The sequence below is a fragment of the Stenella coeruleoalba genome, assembly GCF_951394435.1.
Source record: "Stenella coeruleoalba genome assembly, chromosome: 1".
NCBI lineage: Eukaryota > Metazoa > Chordata > Mammalia > Artiodactyla > Delphinidae > Stenella > Stenella coeruleoalba.
Window position 1 is genome coordinate 80,539,510 of NC_137169.1, and position 24,487 is coordinate 80,563,996.

A 24,487-nucleotide genomic window follows, 5' to 3' on the forward strand; every position below is an offset into this window, starting at 1 on the left:
CCCACAAGACTCTGAGGCCAAGCCAAATTATATGAAGGCTAGCCTATCCACACTATTTTCCTTCACTGCTCTTTTAATTTCCTCTTTCCCCATCTTCTTCTGCAGCAGAACACGTGCCCAAGTATGAAATGAGTCCTTCACTCCTTTATTGTAAATTAATTGACCATAAGTGCATTTGTTTATTTCTGGGCTCTCTATTCTCTTCCATTGTGCTATGTGTCTGTTTTTATGCCAGTACCATACTGTTTTGATTACTGTAAGTTTGTAATATAGCTTGAAATCAGAGAGCATGATACCTCCAGCTCTGTTGTTCTTTCTTGGAATTGCTTTGACTAGTTAGGGTCTTTTGTGGTTCCATACATATTCTAGGATTGTTTGTTCTATTTCTGTGAAAAATGTCATTAGAATTCTGATAGGGATTGCATTGAATCTGTAGATTGCTGTGGGTAATATGGATGTTTTAACAATAGTAATTCTTTCAGTACGTGAACATGGAATATCTTTCCATTTCTCTGTATCTTCTTCCATTACTTTCATCACTGTTATAGTTTTCAGTGTACAGGTCTTTCACCTTGGTTAAGTTTATTCCTAGGTATTTTATTCTTTTTGATGCAATTGTAAATGTGATTTTTTCCTTAATTTGTCTTTCTGATAGTTTGTTAGTGTATAGAATCACAGTGGATTTTTGCATATTGATTTTGTATCCCGCAACTTTACTGAATTTCTATATTCTAATGTTTTTGATGGAGTCTTTAGGGATTTCTATATATAATATCATGTCATCTGCAAATAGTGACAGTTTTACTTCTTTCTGATTTGAGTGCTTTTATTTCTTTATCTTGCCTGATTGCTCTGGCTGGGACTTCCAGTACTATGTTGACTAGAAATGGTGAGAGTGAGCATCCTTGTCTTATTCCTGATCTCAGAGGAAGAGCTTTCAGCCTTTCATCACTGAGTATGATATGAGATGTGGGCTTGTCATATATAGCCTTTATATGCTAGGATATAGTCCCTCTATACCTACTTTGCTGAGAGTTTTTATCATAAATGGCTGTTGAATTCTGTCAAATGCTTTTTCTGCATCTATTAAGATCATATTTTTATCCTTCATTTTGTTAATGTGGTGTATCATGTTGTTTGACTTGCAGGTGTTAAACTATCCTTGCATCCCTGGAATAAAACCTACTTGATCATAGTGTATCATCCTTTTACTGTATTGTTGAATTTGGTTTGCTAATATGTTGTTGGGGATTCTTGCACCTGTGTTCATCAAGGATATTAGTGTGTAATTTTCTTTTCTTGTGATGTCCTTATCTCATTTTGGTATCAGGGTAATGCTGGCCTAGTTAAGTTTGGAAATGTTCCCTCCTCTTCTATATTTTGGAAGAGTTTGAGAAGGATTGGTATTAGTTCTTCTTTAAATGTTTGGTAGAATTTACCAGTGAAGCCATCTGGTCCTAGACTTTTTGGAAATTTTTTGATTACTGATTCAGTCTCCTTACTAGTAATTGATTTGTCCACATTTTCAATTTCTCCATGACTCACTTTCGGTAAGTTGTATGTTTTTAGTAATTTATCAGTTTCTTCTAGGTTGTCCAGTTTGTTGCCATATAATTGTTCATAGTAGTCTCTTACAATCCTTTATATTTCTGTGGTATCAGTTGTAATATCTCCTCTTTCATTTCTTTCTTTTTTTTTTTTTTTTTTGCTTTTTTTCTTAGATTGATTGATTTTGGCTGAGTTGGGTCTCCATTGCTTGCAGGCTTTCTCTAGTAGCAGTGAGCGGGGGCTACTCTTCGTTGCAGTGCGTGGGCTTCTTATTGTGGTGGCTTCTCTTGTTGCGGAGCATGGACTCTAGGCACACAGGCTTCAGTAGTTGTGGCACGCAGGCTCAGTAGTTGCGGCTTGTGGGCTCTAGAGCACAGGCTCAGTAGTTGCGGTGCACCGGCTTAGTTGTTCCATGGCATGTGGGATCTTCCTGGACCAGGGCTCAAACCCATGTCCCCTGCATTGGCAGGTGGATTCTTAACCACTGCACCACCAGGGAAGTCCCTTCTCTTTCATTTCTGATATTGATTTGAGTCCTCTTTTTTTTTTCTTGGTGAGTCTAGCTGAAGGTTTGTCTGTTTTGCTTATCTTTTCAGAACACCAGTTCTTATTTTCATTGATCTTTTCTGTGGTCTTTTTATAGTCTCTATTTCATTTATTTCTACTCTGATCTTTATTGTTTCCTTCCTTCTTCTAATTCTGGGCTTCATTTGTTTTTCTTCTAGTTCCTTGAGGTGTAAATTAGGTTTACGTGAGATAGTTCTTGTTTTTTGATGTAGGCATTTATCACTATGAACTTCCCTCTTAGGACTGCTTTTGCTGTATCCCATACCTTTTGGTATGTTGTATTTCCATTTTCATTTGTCTCAAGGTATTTTTTTTAACTTCTTTTGATTTCTTCTTTGACTCATTGGTTGTTCAGCAGCATGTTGTTTAATCTCCATATTTATGAACTTACCAGTTTTCTTCTTGTAATTGATTTCTAGTTTCATATCATTGTGGTAAGGAAAGACACTTGATATGATTTCAGTCTTCTTAAATTTATAAGACTTGTTTTGTGGTATAACATTAACTATCCTGGAGAATACGACAACTATTAGAAGGGCCATCTAGACATGTAATATCCAGTGTCCAGTATGGTAGCCACTAGCCACATATAGTTATTGAGCCCTTGAAATGTCTAGTGCAACTGAGAAACTTAGTTTTAGAACTTACAATTAACTTAAATTTAAAAACTTATACTCAGTTCAATTATTGGAGAGCGTATGGATGTTTGGAACAGTTTGATTATGCATATCTACTTTTTCAACTGTAAGTTTTATGAAGTCTAATTACAGATCAATGATTTCTAATCAAAGTTAAGCATTTGAATTGAGATGTGCTATAAATGTAAAACACCAATTTAGAAGACATTACAAAAATACAGGGAATTCCCTGGTGGTCCAGTGGTTAGGACTCCAGGCTTTCACTGTCAAGGGCCTGGGTTCAATCCCTGGGCGGGGAACTAAGATCCCACAAGCTGCACAGCACGGCCATAAGTAAGTAAGTAAATAAATAAATAAATAAATAAAATTATCTTCAGTCTTTTATATTGACTGCATGTTGAAATAATAATGCTTTGGGTATATTTGGTGAAATAAAATATATTATTAAAAGTTTTAGTTTAAAAAAATTGTGGTACTAGAAGATTTTAAACTATATATATTTCTATTGGGCAGCACTGATCTAGACCTTGGCATATCACAGTTAAGAACAGTGATCACAATCAGTTAATTTTTTTCTTCATACCGAAGAAAGGAAAACATAGCTATGTCAGAGGGTTCTCAACAAACACTGTGCTGTTCTTCTGGCATCGTCTTACTTTCCCTCTGATTAATCACTTGTATATTTGCTTTATTTTTCTCATAAGATCATAAATGTCTTTTTTTTTTTAAGTTTTGTAACTTAATTTTTTTTATTGAGGTGTGATTGATTTACAGTGTTAATTACTCCACACAGCAAAGTGATTTGGTTATACATATATATATATATTTTTTAATTCTTTTCCATTATGGTTTATCATAGGATATTGAATATAGTTCTCTGTGCTATACAGTAGGACCTTGTTGTTCATAAATATCTTGATTACAGTGACATGGGGATTTTTATATTCTTAACAGATTGTCATACCCTTAACATACATGTTTCATATTAAATTGAAGTAATTGTCAAGCATGCTATTTTAATTTGATCTTAGATGAATAGTTGAATTTAGTTAATCTGTTATCCTATTTTTTCTATTTTAGTAACCTTTAACTTAAGTTTAGTAAAGTTATGAAGCCTTTGGAATCTTTATTTTTGATCTATTACTATATCAAAAAATATTGCTTTTCTTCCAAAATTTAGTAGACATATACTGAATCAAATATTTGTTTTAGGATATAAAGATCAAGAATGCAGATTCTTGGAAAAGTTTAGGCAAACCAGTCAAAACATCAGGGGTAGTGAAATCATCAGATGAGCTCTTCAACCAATTTAGAAAAGCAGCGATAGAAAAGGAAGTGAGAGCTCGAACACAGGAACTAATACAGAAACATCTGGAACAGAATACAAAGGAACCAAAAGTATTTCAAGGAAATCAAAGGTCTGTAATTTACTGGATTAATGGAGGCTTTGAGAGATACAGACATGTATTTAAAATAAATTTCGTTTTTGTAAGTGGCTATAATTCAGCTATTTAGTAGACCACAAAGCAAATTATATTTAGAAAAAGTAAATTTTTATTGATTTTTTAAAAATTGGTAAGTAGTAGTATCTATTTTGAAGGGGATACAAATAATCAACTGATTGAAGAAGCTATTAAAGATACCAATATTGCTAAATTATAAAGACATCATTATTTTCCAGAAATGTCTTAATATTTCCATTCTATGTGTAAGAAGATGATGGTAAACCTTGGCCATAGTTTTCTAAAACCTTCTCTTTATTAACATAGATTACCCGATGTAAAATTTGACATCAAAAATACTAAAAATAATGTCATAACATACAAAAAAGGGTACCTAGAACATTGCTTTATATTTTTCATTTAACAACGTATCTTCATAATAAAAACTTTTAAGGAGCTTGAAACCTACTTTGAACTTCACTGTTTCTTTAAGGGACCATGGCTTCACTCTAGAATCTTTTCCAAATAAAATGCAAAACAAGTGTCTTGGAGAAGAGCAGAAAGAACATCAGCAGTCACTGGAAGCTCAAGATGGAGGCAAACTCTGGCTTCTCAAAGACCGTAATTTAGCAAGGGAGAAAGAGCAAGAGCGGAGGAGAAGAGAAGCAGTAAGTGAATTTTAGTTTATTAAATCTAACGAACAAAGGAAAGATTTAACAGAGCAGTGTCTTTACATGTTCAAAGATGTATTCTGGGTGGTTCTTCAGTGACAGTTACCTCTTTGGTGAGGATCAGGTTCTAAAATCAGAGAGTAAAATTAAAATTTCATAGTCAAAAGACACAAGCATAGTGTAATAATAGAGTATCAATCCTGGAGGCTACTAGACTTTGAGTTCAAATCCTGGTTCTTCCATTAACTAGATGTTGGAGCCTGGGCTATTTATTTAACCTCCCTGTGCCTCAATTTCCTTATTTGTAAAGTATGGATAATAAAGGTAAAAGGTGAAATGAATTTACGTGTATTAAGCACATCTGAAAATGCCTGGCACAGAGGTAAAATCACTTACTGTTATTACTGTTGAAACATCCATAAACTGCCTATGAATTGTGGCTAAAAGATATGCCATCTGTCCCTAGTCAGTGTTTATTTAGTTGAACACTAGATGAAGAAGTTATATGTCAATTATATCTTAACAAAACTGGAAACCAAAAAAAAAAAAAAAAAAAGACTTGTGTTTAAGGAGTCCTTAATATTTAAAAACTGATGTTTTAAAAAGTAGAATTAATTCCTTTTTTTATTGAGGTGGATTATTCTTTTATCTGTGGACTATTTAGAAGTGTGTTATTTAGTTTCCAAATATTTGGAAATTTTCTGGCTAGTGAAAATAATAGAAAATTAGTGATTTCTAATTGAACTCCATTGTGGTCAGAGAACATACAATGTCTTGAATTCTTCTGAATTCACTAAGACTTGTTTTATGGCCCAGATTATGATCTACCTTGGTAAATGTTCTGTGTGCACTTGAGAAGAATGTGTATTCTGCTGCTGCTGGGTAGAGTATTTATTAAACAGGGCAAGTTGGTTGGTAATGTTTTTCAAGTCTACTAAATTCTTGCCGATTTTCTGCCTGTTTGCACTATCAAATACTGAGAAAGGGCATTGGCACCTACAATGGTATAATTATAGGTTTGTCTTTTTACCCTTGTAATTCTATCAATTTTATTTCATGTTATTTTGAAGCTGTTATTAGGTGCATAGACATTTAGAATTGTTACGTCCTCATGATTAATTGACCCCCTTTTCATTACAGAATGATCTTTTTTACTCCTGGTAATATTATTTCCTGTGAAATATGACCACTTCACCTTTTTTATGACTAGTGTTGGCATGGTGCAAAAATTTTTTCCATCCTTTTACTTTTAACTTATCTGTGCTTTAAATTTATTTTCTTACAGGCAATATGTAGTGTAGTCTTGACATAAAAAAAAATCCAATCTCTGTCTTTTATAGGAGTGTTTAACCAATTACCTTCAATATGATTATTGATATGGTTACGTTTGAGTCCATCATCTTGCTTTTTTTTTTTGCGGTATGCGGGCCTCTCACTGTTGTGCCCTCTCCCGTTGTGGATCACAGGCTCCGGACACGCAGGCTCAGAGGCCATGGCTCATGGTCCCAGCTGCTCTGCGGCATGTGGGATCTCCCCGGACCGGGGCATGAACCCATGTCCCCTGCACCGGCAGGCGGACTCTCAACCACTGCGCCACCAAGGAAGCCCCATCTTGCTATTTTTTGATGTGTGTCCTCTGTTCTTGTTATTTTTTTTTCCCTGCATTCTTTTAGATTAATCGTATTTTTTATGATTCCATTTTATTTCCTTTATTGGCTTATTATCAATAACTCTTTGTTTTGTTACTTTAGTGGTTGCTTTAGCATTTACAATATATACTTTAGCTTGTCACAGTCTTCTCTTAAGTTATATCATACCACTTCACATTTAGTGTAATAGCCTTGCAATAGTGTACTTCCATTCGCCCCCTCCTAGCCATTAGACCATTGTCTAAGCAGTCAAATTGTCTCTAAAAGTTTTAAATGACATTTAAAAAAAAACCCTTGTATTTACCTACATAGTTACCATTTCTAGTGCTCTTTATTGATTTGTCTAGATCCAGATTTCCAAATGGTATAATTTTCCTTTTCCCTAAAAGGACTTCCTTCTAACATTTCTTGTGGTGTGGGTCAGCTGGTGATGAAATCTTTCAGCTGTTGTGTACATGAAAATATCTTTATTTGGCCTTTGTTTTTCATTAATAGACTTTATTTTTAAAGTATTTTAGATTCACAGCAAAATTGAAAGTATAAAGAGTTCCCACATATTCTCCCCTTTGCCCCACCAATTCACAACCTCCCCCACCATTAACATCCCGCTTTAGTGCAGTACATTTGCTACACGATCTGTGAACCAACATTGCCACACCATTATCAATCTTATTTTATCAAGGAAAGTCCATAGTTCACATCAGGGTTCACTCCTTGTGTTGTGCTTCTTATGGGTTTTGACAAATGTATAATGACATACACCAACCATTATGGTACCATCAGAATACTCTCCCTTTCCTGAAAGTCCGCTGTGCTCCTCCTGTTCACCCCTCCCTCCTGAACCCCTGCCAACCACTGATCTTTTTACTACCATAGTTTAGCCGCTTCCAGCACGTTGTATAATTGGAATCATACAGTATATATACCTTTTTCAGATTGGCTTCTTTAACTTAGTTATATGCATTTAAGTTTCCTCTATGTCTTTGTAGGTTGCTAGCTCATATCTTTTTAGTGCTGAGTAATATCCCATTGTATAAATGTACCACAGTTTATCCATTGACAGACATCTTGGCTGCTTCCAAGTTAATCACTGGGTTTTCATTAATTGTTTTCTTCATGTGTCTTGTGCTTTGTTGAACTTACTGGAGCGATGTGTTTATAGTTTTGATCAAGCTTGGAAAAATTTGGGGCATTATTTCTTCATATTTTTTCTGTTTCCCCCTTTTCTCCTTTTTTTATATTTGTTTATGGCTGTGTTGGGTCTTCGTTTCTGTGCGAGGGCTTTCTCTAGTTGTGGCAAGCGGGGGCCACTCTTCATCGTGGTGTGAGGGCCTCTCACTATCGCAGCCTCTCTTATTGCGGAGCACAGGCTCCAGACGCTCAGGCTCAGTAATTGTGGCTCACGGGCCCAGTTGCTCCACAGCATGTGGGATCTTCCCAGACCAGGGCTCGAACCCGTGTCCCTTGCATTGGCAGGCAGATTCTCAACCACTGCACCATCAGGGAAGCCCCTCCTTTTTATCCTTTTAGTGACTCCAATTTCTTTTGTATTAGGCCACTTGAAGTTGTCCCATCTCAGACATTATAGTTGTCATATCTAGAAGGTGATTTGGGTCTTTTTAATGTTTTTAGTATCTCTATTAAACTTTTGAACAAATGGAATACAGTTATCATAACTGTTTAATGGGTTCTCTGCTAATTCTGACATTTATGTCATTTCCAGGTTGGTTTCGATTGATTGATTGATCTCCTTTACAGATATTGTTTTTCTGCTTCTTTGCTTACCTGGTAACCATTGATGCCAGATGTAAATTTTACCTTATTGGGTGCTGGATATTTTTGTAATCCTGGAAAACTCATGTGAATTCATAGGACATACAGAAACATTAGTTCCAGAAGAAAAAATCCACTGGCTTTGGCTGTGATATTGATTATGATACAAGTAAATTTCCTAGGAAATAATATAAAAAAGTTTTGTCAGCCTCTTATCTATAGTATGAAGGCAGAAACAAATTGCATTTAGCAGTGTTGTAACATATGGTGGAGTTTACTTTAGAGCAATATGGTCTTATAGAACTTTCTACAATTATAGGAATGTGCTTTATACAATCAAATATAATAGCTGCTAGTCACATATGGCATTGAGCACTTGAAATGTGGCTAATGCAACTAAGGAACTAAATTTTTAATTTAATTTTAATTAATTTAAACAGCAAAGTTTTTACATTGTTTTATTTTTTTGTTTGTTTTTTAGGAGTTCTTTATTAAAGTTTAATTAGTACTTTAATAGAAGTATTTCTCTAGTGACCTAGGAATTTTTCCTTTTGGTACTCACAAGGGCCTGACTTCGGTCACCCACAAGTGACATCTCAGCAACCTACCTGCCACCTAACAACCCAACTAGGTAACCTGATATAACTTCTAAACCCCAAGCATTTTTCTGGAACCCACTGAAATGTGACTAAAAATGCCACCTCTAGCAGCTTGACATTTGAAAACCTGACTTTGGAGCTACCTACTATCATTCTTGACAACCCAAACTCTTATGCTGCTGCTACTTGACAGATCCGTATTGTAAACAGCTGCAAAAACTTGACATCTAGCATAAGCTCCCTACCAGAGCTTATTGCCAGTTCCTTTGACCCAATTTTTTATCTTAAATTTGAATGGCTGAAGTGTATATTAGGACCACTGAAAAAAGGAATATCCAGGTTATGGTGTCAGCTGCAGAGAGCCTTAATATTTAAATCATGGTATCTAAGGTTAATTGGTATAGGCAATAACCAGTTAGATATCAATAAGTATTCCACTAGTTCAGATTTAGTCAAGATGGAAGAGAATCTAAAATAAAGTACTTTTATTTATTCATTTTTTTAAAGTTAGTTTATTTTTTTAATTAATTCATTTATGCATTTTTGGCTGTGCTGGGTCTTCGTTGCGGCACTGGGTCTTTGTTGCGGCACACGGGCTCTTTGTTGCGGCATGTGGGCTCAGTAGTTGCAGCTCGCAGTCTTAGTTGCAGTATGTGGGATCTTAGTTCCCTGACCGGGGATCGAACCTGTGCCCCCTGCATTGGGAACATAGAGTGTTAACCACTGACCACCAGGGAGCTCCCAAAGTACTTTTTTTTTTTTTTTTTTTTTTTTTTTTTTTTGCTGTGTGGGGGCCTCTCACTGTTGTGGCCTCTCCCGCTGCGGAGCACAGGCTCCGGAAGCTCAGGCTCAGTGGCCATGGCTCACAAGCCCAGCCGCTCCGCGGCACGTGGGATCCTCCCGGATCGGGGCACGAACCCGTGTCCCCTGCATCGGCAGGCGGACTCTGAAGCACTGCGCCACCAGGGAAGCCCTCCCAAAGTACTTTTACATTTTATTTAAAAATTTTTTTTTATTGGAGTACAATTGCTTTACAATGTTGTTAGTTTCTGCTGTACAATGAAGTGAATGAGCTATATGTATACCTATATCCCCTCCCTCTTGGACCTCCCTCCCATCCCACCCCCCCCATCCCACCCATCTAGGAAGTCACAGAGCACCGAGCTGAGCTTCCTGTGCTTTATAGCAGGTTCCCACTAGCTATCTATTTTACGCATGGTAGTGTATATATGTCAATCCTAATCTCCCAGTTAGTACCCCCTCCCCCCCCTCCGCCCCATGTCCACAAATCCAGTCGCTGTGTCTGTGTCTCTATTCCTGTCCTCAAGTAGGTTCATCTGTACCATTTTTCTAGATTCCACATATATGCATTAATAGACAATATTTGTTTTTCTCTTTCTGGCTTACTTCACTCTGTATGACAGTCTCTAGGTCCGTCCACATCTCTACAAATGATCCAATTTCATTCTTTTTTACAGCTGACCAATATTCCATTGTATATATGTACCACATCTTCTTTATCCATTAATCTGTCGTTGGACATTTAGGTTGCTTCCATGTCCTGTCTATTGTAAATAGTGCTGCAATGAACATTGAGGTACATGTGTCAAAACCTTTTGAATTATGGTTTTCTCAGGGTATATGCCCAGTAGTGGGATTGATGTGTCATATGGTAGTTCTATTTTTGGTTTTTTAAGGAAACTCCATACTGTTCTCCACAGTGACTGTATCAATTTACTTTCCTATCAACAGTGTAAGAGGGTTCCCTTTTCTCCACACCCTCTCCAGCATTTATTGTTTGTAGATCTTTTGATGATGGCCATTCTGACTGGCGTGAGGTGATACCTCATTGTAGTTTTGATTTGCATTTCTCTATTAGTGACGTTGAGCATCCTTTCATGTGCCCCTTGGCCATCTGTATGTCCTCCTTGGAGAGTTATCTATTTAGGTTTTCTGCCCATTTTTTGATTGGGTTGTTTGTTTTTTTGATATTGAGGTCCATGAGCTGTTTCTGTATTTTGGAGATTAATCCTTTGTGTGTTGTTTCATTTGCAAATATTTTCTCCCATTCTGAGTGTTGTCTTTTCATCTTGTTTATGGTTTCCTTTGCTGTGCAAAAGCTTTTAAGTTTAATTAGGTCCCATTTGTTTATTTTTGTTTTTTTATTTTCATTACTCTAGGAGGTTGGTCAAAAAAGATCTTGCTGTGGTTTATGTCAAAGAGTGTTCTTCCTGTGTTTTCCTCTAAGAGTTTTATAGTGTCCGGTCTTACATTTAGGTCTTTAATCCATTTGGAGTTTATTTTTGTGTATGGTGTTAGGGAGTGTTCTAATTTCATTCTTTTACATGTAGCTGTCCAGTTTTCCCAGCACCACTTATTGAAGAGGCTGTCTTTTCTCCATTGTATGTTCTTGCCTGCTTTGTCATAAATTCGGTGACCATATGTGCATGGGTTTATCTCTGCTTTCTATCCTGTACCATTGATCTATATTTCTGTTTTTGTGCCAGTACCATATTATCTTGATTACTGTAGCTTTGTAGTACAGTCTGATCCTCCAAACTCCTGAGGGTCCCTCCAGGCATGGGAACCCCTCCCCTCTCCCAGCCACCCCTCAGGAGCGCCAGTCCCATCCAGTCTCCACTCCTCCCCACTCGCTCCCCTCCACGTCCTACCCGGTCACTCAGGGGTTCCTCCCATCCCCTTGGGTGTCAAGGTCCCCCACCAGTGTCTGGTATGTGCCCTAGTTGTGGGGAGATGTGAACTCCGTGTCTTCCTACTCTGCCATCTTGACTCCAAATTGCCCAAAGTACTTTTAAACAAAACAAGTTTCATTACATATTTTTGGAATTTTGCAGTATGTTTGGATACTTCTAGGAGTATCAGTGATATTTAAACTAGGACAGTGTATCCAACTCTCATTGGAGGGTTAAAATAGAACTTTTAAGGAACTATTCGGGCTAGATATTTGGTATCCTAAGAGCTGGCATTAGGAAAATAGCCTGGGCTAAGATCTAAGAATTTACCCTTTTGTCTCTAAGGCATGTTTAAAGAAATTTTCATAGTTTTTAAGAGTCACACATAGCTTCTTAATATCCTTTTGGTAGCTAAGTCATAATTCCAAGTCTTCTTCCACATAGCCAGAGAACACCGATTCCCATCCAGGAAGTCAACCAACTGGTTGCAAACTGGTGCTTTTACCTACTACTCTGGGCTGCTACTCTTCACTGATTTAAAAAAACAAAACAAAACATTTTTTGAACTTTCCTAGTTGGTATCATTTCAGATGTGGCAAATACTATCTAACTTGTATCACAAGGACTTTTAGAGAAGGCTTCAGAGTATAGTAAGAAACATTTGTTTCTTTTGTCTTAATTAGCTTTTCCTATACTTTAGCTTATTTTATTTAGCTTTTTAGCATTTAATAAACAACATTGTACTGAGTGTTATACATGCAATCTGGTTGCTCTTCATAAATACCTGTATATAAAATAAACTTGGTTAGATCATTTGCCTTAGGTTACACAGTAATTGGCAAAATCATGGAAAGCCCTTGGCTTTAAACATAGTATAGTTCTCTCACATAGGTAAGATACTAGTTCATTCAGAAAATAATTTTATGTGTCTAGCACTGTGTTGGCTGGAGAGATACATGAAACCACGTAATCTCAGTTCATGTTTATATATTAACACTGAGAACTTTATTGGAGAGATAGGTTAAACTTGTTCTTCGTGTTCTTGTAAGTTTTAAACTTATTTTTATTTATTATATGAACAGTATTTTAACAAAAATCAGATAGTATTTGAACAGATATTAAAAGTTATGTACAAACTCATTATGTTAAATAAATTGCATTCATTTTGTATGTTCCAAATGTTGCATTATCATTTTTTCATATAGATGTAACATAATGAAGGTATAAACTTTTTAAGTAACATTTACGTTTTCTCTTCTTTTCTGCAGATGGCTGGTACCATTGATATGACTCTTCAAAGTGACATTATGACAATGTTTGAAAACAACTTTGATTAAAACTAGGTTTTTTAATTAACCATCAACTTAAATGAATAATACAAAAGATTAAAATGCAAATGGTAAAAGAATTGCTTTCAGACACCAAGATACCAGTCTTATACTGTATTTTGACTGCTCTTAGATGATTAAACAATTTTCACTTAACATTTTTTAATAGCTATATGTTCATTTTTTTAATGACATAATTTACAGGAAATTTTATAGTTCTGGATCCCTAAAAATTGAATAAATTCCCAAATGTTATTCATTTTACAAATAGTCTACTATATATTATAGGCCCTGTCTAATCAATGAAAATCCTAAAGAGATGGTGTCTTCCTGTTTAAAATATGAAGACTATACAAGGGTATCAAAAATATAGTTCTTGTTGAGTTTCTAATTTTGCTTTTTAGAGGGAGTTGTCATTTAATGGAGTTCAAACCTTATTTTATGGAGTGATGGGCCCTTTTGTAATGCAGATGTTTCAGTATTTTATTTATTTTTTAAAATTGAAGTATAATTAACCTACAACACTGTTATTTCCAGGTGTACAACATAGTGATTTAATACGTCTGTACATTACAAAATGATCACCATGAGTTTTTAACTTTTAAAACAAATATTTGTCTGCCTTCAAAAATATTTAGAACCTCTAACAAACCATACTTGGTTTCTTTGAGTGTCAGGTTACATAAGATTCTCTATTGGTTCTATATTCAAAATTTATATTACCTATGGTTTGAAAGATGTTGAATTTGAGGCAAAATAGCAGTAGATATTAATTATGTATGCAAGTTTTTATAAGAATCTATACATTTCTTAATATGCATATGTGATAGCAATGGAAATCTAAAGTTTTACTTACTAAGTATTTAAGTCTGTAAAATAGTTTTGTTTCATCATTCTCAAGTTGGAATTATGTATAAGTCATGTATATCAGCTTCATGTATTTTAAAATTTTGATCTCTTGAAGTGTAACATTCAGGCACTATTCCAGTATCATCTAAAGTGAAAATTCAAAGTGTATGTGTATTGTAGAAAAAGAAAGTTTTCTTGGCTTCGTTTATTTTTATAATCAATATGATAATTTTTTGCAATATCTTTAAACTATTGACCATTTTGAAAACATGATTAACTAGTAGCTAAAATGGTGACGATACCTTCATGAAACATAGCCAGAATTAAAGTGAAAATCATACCTATACCTATTAAACTATATTTTTAACCAAGAAATTAGTATGCATATACTAAACAGCATGCATTGTTTTTCCTAAAAGATCATATAGATATATATTCTAATGTTTATTTATATATATAGTCTTAGATACTTCAGAAATGCATAGTGGTTACCTCTAGGTGATGGGATTACAGGATTTTTTTTTTGCTTTTTGGTTTTTTTCCATTTTCTGTAGACTTTTCAGTATTTTCTGGTTCATTTAAATATTGATTGTGTAATGCTTTTATGATCTGTGGGAAATTTTCCATTTTGAAGAGAATAAAAATAGTAAATAAGAATTTAGTTCTGTCACATACACATTAAATCTTTCAACAACTGCCTTTCAATAACTAATAAAACTGCTCAATGAATGATCTTTGTCTATATCTAAAAAGAAAGTTCAGCTTCATTAACATATCCTTTTACATTAAATGGCTTACTTGAGGTTTTCCTGTAAACATTTGCAGCAGTCCTTATAGAGAGCTATGTTATGGTGATCAGTGTTTAGTTTAACCAATTTCACGCTTGAACCTTTGCTCAGTCTGTAAGGGGCCTGGCACATTGCAGATACTCAACAAAATTTTGGTAGGTTGATTGAAGGCAGTTCTGCAGAGAAATTATTGATGTATGACTGATCCTTCCTATGTTACGCATTATTTTTTAGTACAAAATTGTTTGGCTTCTCTTAACTTCTTGCACGGAGTTTACTTGTGTTAACAACATTCTCTATATAATCAACCTTTTTCCTTTTTTTTCCTTTTCGTTCTTGAGTTGTTCTGGAAGTGTGGTCCATGGCCCAGCTGCATCAGCATCATCTGGGAACACGCAGATTCTCAGACTTCAGACTTACTAAATCAAAACCTCTTGGTTTGGGGTCCAGCAACCTATAGTTGACCCTCCAGGTGATTCTAATATACACTGAAGTTTGAGAATCACTGCTCTAACTGAACCCTGGCTCTCTCCTGCAGGCTGTCATTTAGTACTTGTTTCTCCACTAATGGTTTTCTTATCTTGGGAGTGCTACTTGCAGACCATTCTCTCCTTCCCTAAATATCCCAGCTTTAAGTTTTTCATGATCATCAGACTATACCACCCATAGTCATTTAGCATCCCTGGTTCACTCCTCCTCGTTCCCCAGAGATTTTAGTCTCTGTTTCACTGTCACTGTCTAATTGATGCTTCTCAGTCCCTTGACTTCTCTGCTAATGACCTTAATATCTAATCAACTTTAGCAACTCCTTTGTCATTGCCAACAACTATAACTCTTCCTTAATCTCAGTTTCAAGCATCCTAGTCTCTCACTATTTACTCCTGTCTTTTTCTAGCTTAATCTGGAAAGGCCCTGACTCCAGCAATCATTAGACCTCACTAGGACCTACGATCCTTTAACTCTAGTGCCTTTTCACAGTACCTCTCCCCTCACACCCTCACATCTCTCCTCATCCAGAGTCTGTAGTACATTATCATTTATAATCGCTCCCTTGCATACACTCTCAACTCCATTGTTCCTTTCTTTGTTGAACTCACTTGGCAAAACTCCAGTCTTTATTAATCTGCCTGCTTGGCATCCATGAAACTGGTTAGAGAAAGACATACACCTCTAGCAAGAATAACAAAAAGAAAAAGACACAAATCACTACAGATCCTATAATCATTGAAAAGATAAAAGGGGGGCTTCCTTGGTGGCGCAGTGGTTGAGAGTCCGCCTGCCAATGCAGGGGACGCGGGTTCGTTCCCCGGTCCGGGAAGATCCCACATGCCATGGAGCGGCTGGGCCCGTGAGCCATGGCCTCTGAGCCTGTGTGTCCGGAACCTGTGCTCTGCAACGGGAGAGGCCACAACAGTGAGAGGCCCGCGTACCGCAAAAAAAAAAAAAGATAAAAGGGAAATACTACAAATAACTTTACATTCATAAATTTGAAGAAATGGACCAATTCCTCAAAAAACATAAACCATCAAAACTCAATCAATGTGAAATAATCTAAATGGCCCTGTACCATTAAAATTTTTTTAATTCATAATTTAATGGCTTCTGAAAAAAATCTCCAAGCCCATATGATTTCACTGAAAAATTATACCAAAGATTTAAAGAAGGATTAATACCAGTGTAAAACAATCTCTTGCAAGAAAAAAATCTATTTTAGAAAATGCCTCTTCCAGAAATTGGCCTATTGTGTAATTTTTGTCAACAGGACAAATTTTATCAACAGGAACAGGGAATACTTCCCAACTCATAAGGCCAGTAATACCCTGATACTACAATCAAAGACAGTACCAAAAAAAACAAAACAAAAAAGCTGCAGACCATTACCTCTAATGAACTTAGACACAACAATCTTCAACAAAATACTAGCAGACCAAATCCCATAATGTATGAAAAGAATTCTACTCCAAGTGTGATTTAGTTGTGTTATGCAAAAAAAACCCAAGTTATACAAATTGGAAATGAATAAAACTTTTTGGTGTTTTTTTATTTCTTTAGCTATAATTTCCCAAAATGTTAAATAATAGAAGCAATAGGAGTCATTTATATTTCCAATTTTAAAGTAAATGGCTGCAGGATTTCACCATAGGCTATTTTTGGGGGGTAACTATAATGTTTAAACAGTTTCTAAATTAATCTTGCTTTAAGGAACAGCTGCTGAATTTTTGCACATGATTTTCTACACAGAAAATCCAAGAAATCTAAAAAAAACTACAGCTAATCAGTGATTTAAGTAGGGTCACAGGATACAAAATCAACATACAAAAATCTGTTCTCTGCAGGCTAATGAGCATGTGAAAACAAAAACAGTAACGTTTATAATCACTCGAAAGAATATGGAATATTTAGGTATACACTTAACAAAACGTGTACAAGGATCTGTATACTGAAAAGTACAAAATGCTTATGGAACAAATCAAAATAGAAAGACCTAAATAAATGAAGAAACATACTGTGTTCATTAATTGGAAGACAACATAGTAAAGATGTCAGTTCTCCTCAAAATCACATCCTATCAAAACCCCAGCAGTTTTTCATAGACCTAAACAAGCTTATTCTAAAATGTATGTGGAATGGGAAAAGCACTAGAATAATTAAATAATATTGACAAAAAAGAATAGCATGAGGAATCATTCTGTGTGACATTAAGGCTTACTAAAAAGCTATAGTGGGGACTTCCCTGGTGGTCCAGTGGGTGAGACTCCGAGCTCCCAATGCAGGGGGCCCAGGTTTGATCCCTGGTGGGGGAACTAGATTCCGTATGCATGCTGCAGCTAAGAGTCCGCATGCTGCAACTAAGAAACCCACATGCAGCAACAAAGATCCTGCGTGCCACAACTAAGTCCCTGTACAGCCAAAATAAAATAAATAAATATTTTAAAAAACTACAGTAATCAAGAAATGTATTAGTGAAGCGGTAGACCCAGAGATCAGTGGACTAGAACAGAATAGGGAACCCAGAAGTAGAACCATAAAAATATGCTCAATTGATTTTTGACAAAAGTGCAATTCAGTGGAGGAAGGATGGAAGGATAGTCTTTGTGGGGTTTTTTTAGTTTATTTTTGACTGTGTTGGGTCTTCGTTGCTGTGCAAGGGCTTTCTCTAGTTGTGGCGAACGGGGGCTACTGTTTGTTGTGGTGTGTGTGCTTCTCATTGTGGTGGCTTCTCTTGTGGAGCACAGGCTCTAGGCGCACAGGCTTCAGTAGTTGTGGCACATGGGCTCAGTAGTTGTGGCTCGTGGGCTCTAGAGCACAGGCTCAGTAGTTGTGGTGCACGGGCTTAGTTGCTCCGTGGCATGTGGGATCTTCCTGGACCAGAGATTGAACCCGTGTGCCCTGCATTGGCAGGTGGATTCTTAACCACTGCGCCAACAGGGAAGTCCTGGAAGGATAGGCTTTACAACAAATGGTACTGGGGCAACTGGATATCCATAGCCAAAAAAAAACCAAACAATCTCAACCTAGGTCTCACATCTTATGCAAAAATTAACTCAAAAACGCATCTTGGACTTAAATGTAAAACCATAAAATTTTAGGAAAAAAAAGAAGAAAAATCTTTAGGCTCTGTGTGTTAAGCAAAAAGATTTTAGACTTGATACCAAAAGCATGATCCATAAATGAGAAATTGATAAATTGGATCTCTTCAAATTAAAACTTTTGTTCTATGAAAAGATAAACTACAGATTAGGAACAAGTATTTGCAAACCACATACCTGACAAAGAAATATCATATACAATAAAGAACTCTCAAAAAAATTGTAAAAAAATTAAGAAATGGGCAAAAGACATGAACAAAATTTCCTCAAAGAGAATATACCTATGGCATATACACATGAAAGCATGTTCACCATCATTAGCCATCAGTGACATGTAAATTTGAACTGCAATGAGATATCACTGTACATCTATCAGAAAGGTCAAAATAAAAAAATAATGACAACATAAAACGCTGGCAAGGATGGAGAAAAACTGGGTCACTCATATATTGCTGGTGGGAATAAAACGGTAGAGCCACTTTAGAAACCAGTTTGCAGTTTCTTACAAACAAAACATGCAAAGCCATGTGACACAGGAATTGTACTCTTGGGCATTTATCTAAGATAAATGATAACTTATGATCACACAAAAATGTGTACACAAATGTTCCTAGCAGCTTTTTTCATAATAGTCAAAAACTGGAAAACATCCAGATGTCATATAATAGGTAAATGGTTAAACAATTTGTAATATATACATACTGTGGAATACTACTCAGCAGTAAAGAGGAATGAACTATTGATATATACAATAACTTGAATTTATAGGAAATTATTATGCTGAGTAGGAAAAAATCCCCAAAGATCATATACTATATGATTTCACTTATATAACATTTTTGAAATGACAAAATTTTGGAAACAGAGGACAGATTAGCAGTCACCAAAGGTTAGGAATGAGGTGTAAGTATGGTTATTACAGGGCAACATGAGGGATACTTGTGGAAATGGAACTGTTCCGTATTCTTGATTTTGGTGGCGGGTACACAAAGCCACATATATGATACAATTAGAAAGCGTAAAGTACACTGGATAAAGTATACACAGGTTCTATTATTTCTCTTATAACTTTGTGATTGTGTCACTTGAAATGTCAATTTAAAAAAGGTAATACTCAGGGCTTCCCTGGTGGCGCAGTGGTTGAGAGTCCGCCTGCCGATGCAGGGGACACGGGTTCGTGCCCCGGTCCGGGAGGATCCCACATGCCACGGAGCGGCTAGGCCCGTGAGCCATGGTCGCTGAGCCTGCACGTCTGGAGCCTGTGCTCCACAACGGGAGAGGCCACAACAGTGAGAGGCCCGCATACCGAAAAAAAAAAAAAAAGGTAATACTCAAAACTAAAAACTAAGTACTAAACTTATAGTGGTAATCATTTCACAATATATACAGATATCAAATCATTATGTTGTACACTTAAAACTAATACAATGTTATAAGTCAATTATATCTCAATTTTTAAAAATTAGGGAATCGGACTTCCACTTAGGATCTAGAAAACTAGAAAAAGCATTTCTCCCATCATTACAATGAATTAAAAAGCCAGAAAATCTTTAAATTCACAAATTAATCTGAGGGCTGACATTGCAGGGTAACCCAAAATCTAAAGAAACACAAATGCATCAAAGGAGAGACATGACATAGCACTGGCTTACCTGAGGTGGGTAGCACCAAATGCTATATAATCTGGCAACAACAACAATAAAAAATTATCTAAAAGTTCTAACAAATTGCTAAAGGCTGGTGTGGGCTAGCGTGAGAATAGAACCATTGGGAGCACAAGAGAAATCTGCCATCACTTTCAGGCTCTTCTCCACAGACCTCATCAGTACTTAAAAGAAAGATTTGGGGGTGAGGGTGGGGCAGGATGAGCGTTCTGAGAAAGCCATCCTCTTGATGCAGGCCTAGAAGAGAAGAGCAGCAGATACAGGAAAAGCACAAAGGCCCCCCAGATCCTTCTCCCCCATCTTCCCTAAAAAATATAAGGCTTAAGCTTCCGGAGGAAGAACAGCAAACTCTATCAACTTTAGGGCATAAATGAAGACCCACTGCAACTGGGGGAAGGAAATAGAAATAAAACTTCTAATCCTGGGAGAGGGGCAGGAAATACATTGTGGGTCCAGACCATTAGAGATACCGTGTCACTGGGGGCAGGGAAGGATCATTGAGAAGGTCCCACTCTGATATCCAAGGACATACTGCCTGCTGATGAGGCTGAATTAGGACAGCAGAGAATGCCCTGCCCTTCTTACCACCAGGGTAAAATGCAGTCAATGACAAGTAAAAGCAGTCTACTGCAATCAGAGGTGCAAGAGCATGGAAAGAGACTGTAACTAACACTAAGCATAAAGAAGGACTTAAAGATGAGCATGTAGCAACTATTGAGAAAAATTCACTGGCAAACCAGGATCCACCCTCATGATTCACACCAGATCCACACCAGAGAAATTTGAGAATCTGTGGTGTACAGAGGATAACCGTAGCAACAATAAAATCCAAATCCAGCTCAACTTCTGACTAGATTGACTCAACCTCCAGACTAAAGGCCTAGCAAAAGAAAAAATGTGTCAATTTCCAGGCATAAAAAGTATATACTTTTGGGCTTCCCTGGTGGTGCAGTGGTTGAGAATCTGCCTGCCAATGCAGGGGACATGGGTTCGAGCCCTGGTCTGGGAGGATCCCACATGCCGTGGAGCAACTAGGCCCGTGAGCCACAACTACTGAGCCTGCGCGTCTGGAGCCTGTGCTCCGCAACAAGAGAGCCCGTGATAGTCAGAGGCCCGTGCACCGCGATGAAGAGCGGCCCCTGCTTGCCACAACTAGAGAAAGCCCTCGCACAGAAACGAAGACCCAACACAGCAAAAATAAATAAATAAATTACTAAACTCCTATCCCCAACATCTTCAAAATAAATAAATAAATAAGATAGATAACCAACAAAGACCTACAGTATAGCACAGGGAACTCAGCTCAGTATTCTGAAAAAAAAAAAAAAGAGTATATACTTCTGTCTCTATTGTCTTACACAAAATGTCTTTCAAGAAAAAACTATGAGGCATACAAAGGAGCAAGGAAAAAAAAAAATCACACTGTCAAGAGACAAAGCAATCAACAAAAATGGACTTAAAGATGACACACAGTTGCAACTATCAGAGAATTTTTAATTACTATGATTAATGTATTAAAAGCTGGAAAGGAAAAATGGACAATGTGTGATCAGATGGATAATTTCAACAGAGAGATAGTAACTGTAGGAAAAAATAAAATGGAAGTGGTAGAAAATGAAAAACATGGTAACAAATCAAGAATGACTTTGATGGCCTCGTCAATAGAATCAACACAGCCAAGGAAAGAATCAGTGAAACTAAGTATAGATCAAAAGAAATTATGCACACAAAAAAGCAAAGAACACAAAAAGTGGGGTGTGGTGGGACCAACAGAACAGAATATCCAAAAGCTGTAAGGCAGCATTATAATCTAACATATGTCTAATTGGAATCTCAGAAAGAGAAGAGAGAGAGAATGGGACTGGAGAAATATTTGAAGGGACACCAGCTAAGAATTCTCCAAAATTAATTTGTATTGGAGAAAAAAAAACCTCCAGTTTTTCATTCTCCTGAGTAGGGAAAAACCCTCAGTTCTTCCTCCTGTGTGTTTCCTTTATTATTCACACAGAACGCTTCACTTCTGGTCACCAAATGTGTGGGGGATTTCCCCCAACCAAACAATTCTCTGTGACATCATCTAGGTGTCCTACAATTTAACTCAATTCTGAAAGTATCTACCTGGAGATAGTATCAGATCCCACAGGTTAAGGGCTCAGTCCCACAAGACTGATGCACCTTTCAGACACCAATCACAAGTAGTAGATCCCCAGATTATCCACAACTTCTGTCTGACTTAGACAAATCAGAGGTTCCCATGACATTTTCCCCCTTAGATTCAATTATTTGCTAGAGCAGCTTACAGAACTGAAGGACACACTTATGTTTATCGGTGTATTAAAGGATGTAGTAAAGAATACAGATGAAGAGCCAGATGAAGAGATAACATAGGGCATGAGGTCTGGCAAGGTCCCAAGCACAGGAGCTTCTGTCCATGTGGAGTTGGGAGTGTGTCACCCTCCTGTATGTGGATATGTTCACCAACCTGGAAGCTCCCCAAACCCCGTACTATTGGGATGTTTTAGAGGTTTCATCACAGAGGCATGATCAATTATTAGCTCCATTTCCAGCCCCTCTCCCCTCTGGAGGAGGGAGGTGGAGCTGAAGATTCCAAGCTTCTAAACATGTCTTGGTCTTTCTGGTGACCAGCCCCCATCTGGAGCCATTCAGGAGCTCACCCAGAGTGAACTCATTAGAACAAAAGATCCTCCTGGGGCTCTTATCACCAGGAATTTACAAGGGTTTTAAGAGCCCTGTATCAGATATGGGTCAGAGACCAAATATTAGAATAACAGATGCTCCTAGTTCTCTTATCACTTAGAAAATTACAAGGGTTTCAGGATCTATCTGTCAGGAAGCGGGGCAGAGACCAATATATATTTTCTATTATCTAACATAGTGACAGATCCAAAACCACAAATTCAAGAAGCTTAGAAAATGGTAAGCAAGATAAATACAAAAAAAAAAAAAAAATCCCACACACTTAGATATATCACATTTACACTGCTGAAACCAAAGTCAAACATGACACAATAAATACAGAGGAACAAAGAAAAGAATATGGCAAACTTCTCATCAGAAACTGTAAAAGTCATAAGACGGTGGAATGGCATCTTTAAAGTTCTAAAATGAAAATCTTGTCAACCTAGAATTCTATATCCACTGGAAACATTTTCAAAATTGAAAGAGAAATAAATACTTCTTCAAACAAACACAAAACAAAGTATTTATTGCCAGCAGACCTGTATTACAAGAAATGTTAAAGGAAGTTCTTCTGGTAGAAGGGATGTGATTCCAGTGAGAAAATTGTATCTATACAATGAATAAAGAACACTAGATATGGCATAAATGGAGGTAATTATAAAACTCATTTTTTATTATTTATAAATGCTCCAAAAGACAACTGGCTAAAGGGGAATTCCCTGGCAGTCCAGTGATTAGGACTATGCACTCTCAATGCCAAGGGCCTGGGTTCAATACCTGGTCGGGTAGCTAAGATCCCACAAGCACGCGGTGCAGCCAAAGGAAAAAAAAATTAAAAAAAGATAACTGGCTAAAGCAAAAACAGTAGCATTGATAGATCTAAAAAGATAAATAGGCAAATCCACCATTACAGACAGATTTCACCATTCTTCTTTCAGCACTTGATAGAATGAGTCGGCAGAAAGTAAAGATCGAATAGTCCTGAACAACATTGCTAACCATCTTTACCTAATTGACATTAATGCCACACTCTAGCTAACAACAGCAGAATACACTTTTCAAATACAGCTGGAACGTTCACCAAATAGACCATATTTAGGGACATAAAGCAAACCTTGACAAATTTAAAAGAATAGGTAGTTTATAAGATTCCGTACCAGATTTAAAGTAGAAATTAATAATAAAAATATATCTGCAAAATATTTGGAAATTAAGCATTTCTAAATAACCCATGATAAAAGAGGAAATTACAATAAAAATTAGAAAATATTTTGAATTGTATGAAAATGAAAATGCAACACATTAAAATTTGTGGGATGCCATGAAGTGGTAATATTTAGAGGAAAATTTTTAGCACTCAGTGTTTATATTAAAACAGAAGGAAGATCTCAAATCAGTCATTTAAGCTTCTACCTTAAGAAACTAGAAAAAGCAAATTAAATCTAAATCAAGCAGAAGACAGGACATAATAAAGAACAGATATCATTTAAACTTAAATGAAATTAAGTTTCATTAAAACAAAATTAAAAATAGAGAAAAAAATCAATAAAACCAAAAGCTGTTTCTTTTTTTAAAAAGATAATAAAATTGATAAGCCCTCTAGACAGACCTACCAAGAAAAAAGAGAAGACACAAATTACAAATGTCAAGTGTGAAAGGGAGAATATTACAGATCCACAGACATTCAAGAGATAATAAGGGCATGTTATGAAAAATTCTATGGCCATAGATTCAACAACTTATATGAAATGGATAAAATTCTTAAAAAATACAAACTGCCAAAGAGGAAACAGATCACCTGAATAATCCTACAAATATTAAGTAAATTGAATTGTATTTTAGAACCATTAAAAAAAAAAAACAAACAAAAAAAACCCCAGGCATACATGGCTTTTTTGGAGAATTCTACCTAACATTTAAGAAACAAATTATACCAATTCTATATAAATTCTTCCATAATATATAAGAAGAAAAAATATAAATGCAAA

At 36.3% G+C, this 24,487-nt stretch overlaps 1 protein-coding gene across 3 annotated transcripts in view; it reads left to right on the forward strand.

The window, feature by feature from the left end:
* The window catches only part of BRDT (bromodomain testis associated), a 60,159-nt gene extending 47,085 nt beyond the window's left edge, over positions 1-13,074 (forward strand). For all 3 annotated transcript variants that reach the window (XM_079909301.1, XM_079909300.1, XM_079909299.1), the window contains 3 exons: positions 3,966-4,171; positions 4,689-4,863; positions 12,849-13,074. In XM_079909301.1, the coding sequence (XP_079765427.1) occupies positions 3,966-4,171; positions 4,689-4,863; positions 12,849-12,917 (450 nt within the window). In that variant the 3' untranslated portion in view covers positions 12,918-13,074. The remainder of the gene's footprint in view (positions 1-3,965; positions 4,172-4,688; positions 4,864-12,848) is intronic.
* Positions 13,075-24,487: the final 11,413 nt, after the last annotated feature.